Below are 5654 nucleotides of genomic sequence, written 5' to 3'. Positions count from 1 at the left end.
TGGAGGAAGTTCACCCGAAATGCTCCTTGGAAGCAAGAATGGCCAGACTTTGTCTCACCTATTTTGGTCATGTTGTCAGAAGGGACCATTCCTTGGAGAAGGACATCATACTTGGTAGGGTGGAGGGTTGATGAAAGAGGGGGAGGCCTTCAACGAGATGGATTGACACTGGCTGCGATGATGTGCTCAAATATAGCAGGGATCATAGAGCTGGCGCAGGATCGGGCAGTGTTTCATTCTGCTGTGCATGGGGTGGCTTTGAGTCGGAAACAACTCGACGGCACCTAACAACAACAACAACATGAGAAAATACTGAATAATGGAAAAAGGATCAAAGGAAGATGGAAGGAGTCAATGGAGTGAGTCACTGTACCATAAATTGACATCCAGGCATTTTAGGAGGTAACATACGGTCAAGAACCAATGATACTGGAGGAAGAAGTCCATGCTGCATTGAAGGAATTGGCAAAAAAAGCAAGGCTCCAGGAATTGACAGAATACCCAGTGAGATGTTTCAGCAAATGGATGCTGTGCTGAAGGGGCTCACTCGTTTATGCCAAGAAATTTGGAAGACAGGTATCTTGCCACACGACTAAAAGATCTATATTTATACCCATTCCAAAGAAGGGTGATCCCACAGAATTCAGAAATTATTGAACAATATCATTCATGTCACATGCAAGTAAAATTCTCCTGAAGATGATTAACAAATGGTTGCAGCATTACAGAGAGCTACCAGAAATTCAAGCCATGTTCAGAAGGGGGCATGCATGATGTCACATGGATCTCAGCTGAAAGCAAAGAATATCAGAAAGATTTTTACCTGTGTTTTATTGACTACGCAAAGTCATTCAGCTGTGTGGATCATAACAAATTATAGATAACATTGTGAAGAATGGGAATTCCAGAACTCTTAATTGTGCTCATGAAGAGCTTGTAGATAGGCCCAGAGGCAGTTATTCAAACAAAGCAAGGGGATACTGCATGGTTTAAAATTAGGAAAGCTGTGCCATCAGGGTTGTATCCTTTCACCGTATTTATTCAATGTGTATGTTGAGCAAATAATCTGAGAAGCTGGACTATAGGAAGAAGAACATGGCATCACAATTGGAGGAAGACTCATTAAAAACCTATAGTATGCGATGATGCAAACTTGCTTGCTGAAAGTGAAGAGGACTTGAAGGATTTACTGAAGAAAGTCTACAACTTTCAATATGGATTACACCTCAAAATAAAACAAAAATCCTCAAAACTAGATCAATTAACAACATTATGATAAGTGGAGAAAGGATTGAAGTTGTTGGAGATTTCATTTTACTTGGTTCCACAATCACTGTCCATGGAAGCAATAGTGAAGCAATCAGACGACTGTTACACTGGGCCTATCTGCTGAAAGAGGAGCTCTGGTAGCATAGTGCCTAAGGCACCTGACTGCTAACCAGAAGGCTGGTGGTTCAAACCCACCAGCCACTCCTTGGAAGGAAGATGGGGCAATCTACTTCCGTAGTGATACTGCCTTGGAAACCCAAGGAGGGGTCGCTATGAGTTGGGTCCGACTCGATGGCACATAACAACAACAACATTTGCTGAAAGAGACCTCTTTAAAGTATTAAAGAGCAAAGATGCTACTTTGAAGACTAAAGTGTGCTGACCCAAGCCATGGTATTTTCATTTGCCTCATAAACATGTGAAAGGTGACCAGGGAATAAGGGAGACTATAGAAGACCAGAAGAACGAACAACTCTTCTGAGAAGTACAGTCAGAATGTTCCTTAGAAGTGAGAATGACTTCATTTCATGTACTTTGTTCATGTTAGAAGAGGTTGGTCTCTGAAGGGTATCATGCTTGGTAAAACAGAAAAGGAAAAAAAAAAAAAAAACTTCGCTGCCATCTATTCAGTTCTGACTCAAGTGATCCCCATTGGGTTTTCAAGGAGGTAAATTTTTATGGAAGTAGATTATCCCATCTTCCTTCCACAGAGTGGCTGGTGGGTTTGAACCACGAAACTTCTAGTTAGCAGTCAAATGTCTTAGACGCTGCGCCATCAGAGCTCCTTAGGGTCAGCAAAAAAGGGGAAGACTCTCAACAAGGTGGACTGACCCAGTGGCAACAACGATGAGCTCAAGCATAGCAAAGATTGTGAGCATGGCACAGGACAGGGCAGTGTTTCATTCTGTTATACATAGGGATGCTGTGAGTTGGAGTCTACTTGGTGGCACCTAACAACAACAATAATAGTCATTTACATTTAATATAAGTGGTTGGATTTAGGACTATGGTTTTATTCATTGCTTCCTGTGTACTTCATAAGATTTAGTTTCTTTGCCTTTACATTATTTTTTAGTGTTTGATCAAAGGATTATAACGTACATCTTTAATGTTTACAGTCTTCTTAGAGTTATTTTAATATTTCATATAGCATACAAAAACATTGCACACAAGCAGGATCATTTATTGTCTATCATCCTTTATACTATAGCTGTTACATAGATTACATCTAGACACATAAAACGTAAACATAATGTTACTATTTTTGCTTTGAACAGCCATATGTATTTTAAGAAGGAAAATTATCTCTGTTAAAGATATATTTCCCATTTTCAGCGTTGTTCATTTCTTCTCCAAGGCTTTATAATTAACATTGTAGGAGAAACTCCTTCTCTTATAGTTTATTGCAGTGGGACTAAACTAGAAAATTTTTTACCCCGCAGGATGTTTGATGATGTCTGGAGACATGTTTGGTTGTTACAGCTTGGTAGGGAGGATGTGCTACTGACACCTAGTGGGGTGAAGCCAGGAATGCTGCTAACATCCTATACTGTTCAGCACAAGAAAGAATTGTGGTTGTTATAGTGCCGAGGTAGAGAAACCCTGGTTTATGAAGCAGGTTCTAAAAAGTACTGTTGAAATAAACTTTTCACATGCAATTTTTAGGTTTTCTTAAGACATCTATCCTGTGATTTATTGGAATTTAATAAATATCTACAACTTACACCATTGTGTCTGGCTAACAAAAGTAAAGGATATTTATCTGGATGACTAGTTTTCTTGGAGTTGTTTGTGGCTTTTTGAACTTCTGTAAATATATTTTTGTGAATAAGGAGAAAAAGAGATACATACATTTGAACTGACATCTATGTAGTCCTGCAAACTGGCTCACTTTAATGGAAGCACACTGAGCTAGAAATAAAGCTTTGTCACCCTCATCTCTGCAGAAATACATCCTAAACCAACATTTTCATTGGGCTGATAATGATATTCTTACAGCCTTTTAATTTGCTGAGGTGAGGAATACGTTTGAATATTTTATTTTATTTTCACATACATTTTCACAGCAGACCTGAGAGTCTGACAATTTGATTTGTCCTTCAGATTATTGAATCTGCCAAATTATGCAAGGTACTTTCATGATGAAATTATCTTGTCTCTGGTGGCGTAGTGGGTAAGTCATTTGACTGCTAATAGGAACATTGGCAGTTCTAACACACCAGCTACTCCATGGAAGCAAGATGAGGCAATCTACTTCTGTAAATATTTACAGCCTTAGAACTCCAGTGGGGGTCACTATGATTTGGAATCAACTCAGTGGCAGTATTTTTGGTCATATGCTCAAAATATTTTTAAAGAAAGAAACTTTAAACCAAGCACAAAATATTATTCAGATGCCAAATAAAAAGAAATACCATTTGCTTTTTGTGAGATAGGTTGGACCGCACTTCATGAAGCTAGTGCTGCGGGATTTTATCAGATAACAAGTGAACTATTAAAAGGTGGAGCAGATATAAATGTCAAAGGAAGGTACCAGATCACCCCGCTACATGATGCTGTGATGAGTGGACATTATAAGGTACTGTGATGCTTTTGTTTACAGATCAAACACTGTATTCTACAAGTGTTAAAATCTCTGAGCAATTTTAAAACATGTAGGAATTAAGTTTCAGTTTATTTTGCTAATGAATATTTACAATTTGTAAAACATTCTATTCTATGATATGCTTCATGTGCCTAATATGTTAGATGCCATTTTGCTTTTAACCCTTTTAAGACTGAATTATTTTCTGCTTTGAATTGTTTGTTTAAAGATGTGTTTCAGTCATGGAAGGCATTTTGAATGAAATGTAAAAAACTTTTTTGAGATAAAATGGATTTTGGTATATTTAGTGGGAAACATTCCAAGGATTCTCTAAGGAACTCTGGTGGCACAGTGCCTAAGGCATTTGACTGCTGACCAGTAGGTTGGTAGTTCAAATCCACCAACCACTCCATGGAAGGAAGATGGGACAATCTCCTTCTGTAAATATTTACTGCCTCAGAATAACCAATGGGGGTTGATAAGAGTCAGAATCGACTCAATGGTAGGGAGTTTGTTAGTTTGTTTTTAAGGAGTTTGTGGTGCTGGAGGTGGTGGAATGAAGCTCATTTCTTTAGATTCATGCAGTTATACAGGCCCCCACCAGCAGTCAACATGCACTAAAAACAGGATAACAGCTTCCTACTGAACCGCAGAGATGGAAAATGTAGGTGGGCACTGTATTTCCCATGGGTCATTAACAGTTTAATAACTATACTACTAGTTGTTTGAACAGAACAAGGGGATACTGGATGGTTCAAAATCAAGAAGGAAGTATGTCAGTGTTGTATCCTTTCACCATACTTATTCAACTTGTATGCTGAGCAAATAATCTGAGAAGCTGGATTATATGAAGAAGAATGTGGATTGGAGGAAGACTCATTAACAACTGGTGATATGCAGATGACACAACTCTCCTTGCTGAAAGTGAGGATGACTCGAAGCACTTACTGATGAAGACTAAAGACTACAGTGTGTAGTATGGATTACACCTCTATATAAAGAAAATAAAAATCCTTACAGCTGGTCCGCGGTAGATGGAGAAAACATTGAAGTTGTCAAGGATTTCATATCACTTGATTCTATGATCAACACCAGTGGAAGCAGCAGTCAAGACATCAGGCAAGATATTGCACTGGGCAAATCTTCAGCAAAAGACCTCTTTCAATTGCTGAAGAGCAAAGATGTCTTCTTGAAGACTAAGGTGCACCTAACCCAAGCCATGGTATTTTCAATCGCCTCTTATGCATGTGAGAGGTAGACAAGAAATAAGGACGACCGAAGAAGAGTTGATGCTTTTGAGTTGTGGTGCTGGAGAAGAATGCTAAGAGTACCATGGTCTGGTCGATTTTCATCCGTTTCAGGAAGTGGCATATGATCTAGAACCAATGGTACTGAAGGAGGAAGTCAAAGCTGCAATAAAAGAATTGGCAAAGAACAAAGCTCTGGGAATTGACGGAATACCAATTGAGATATTTCAACAAACAGATGCCCCATTGGAGGCACTCACTAGGTTATGCCAGGAGATTTGGAGGACAGCCACCTGGCCAACTGACTGGAAGAGATCCATATTTGTGCCCATTCCAAAGAAAGGTGATCCCACAGAATGTAGAAATTATAGAACAATATCCCTAATATTGCATGCAAGTAAGATCTTAGTCAAGATAATTCAAAAATGTTTGCAGCAGCATATTGACAGAGAACTTCCAGAGGTTCAAGCCGGATTCAGAAGAGGACGTGGAACAAGGGATATCATAGCTGTTGTCAGATGGATCTTGGCTCAAGGCAAAGAATACCAGAAAGA

At 39.0% G+C, this 5654-nt stretch overlaps 1 protein-coding gene across 1 annotated transcript in view; it reads left to right on the top strand.

Annotated features, from left to right (window-relative positions):
- ANKRD31 (ankyrin repeat domain 31) overlaps nt 1–5654 on the top strand; it is a 268129-nt gene that overhangs the window by 80942 nt on the left and 181533 nt on the right. The window contains exon 11 of the mRNA XM_042781319.1: nt 3705–3847. Coding sequence (XP_042637253.1) covers nt 3705–3847 — 143 coding nt within the window. The remainder of the gene's footprint in view (nt 1–3704; nt 3848–5654) is intronic.

This window comes from Orycteropus afer, unplaced genomic scaffold (assembly GCF_000298275.1).
Source record: "Orycteropus afer afer isolate SDZICR_OR568_19922 unplaced genomic scaffold, OryAfe1.0 scaffold00104, whole genome shotgun sequence".
Lineage (NCBI taxonomy): Eukaryota > Metazoa > Chordata > Mammalia > Tubulidentata > Orycteropodidae > Orycteropus > Orycteropus afer.
The sequence above is the reverse complement of the archived record's forward strand: the minus strand, read 5'-3'. Positions and strand labels throughout refer to the sequence as shown.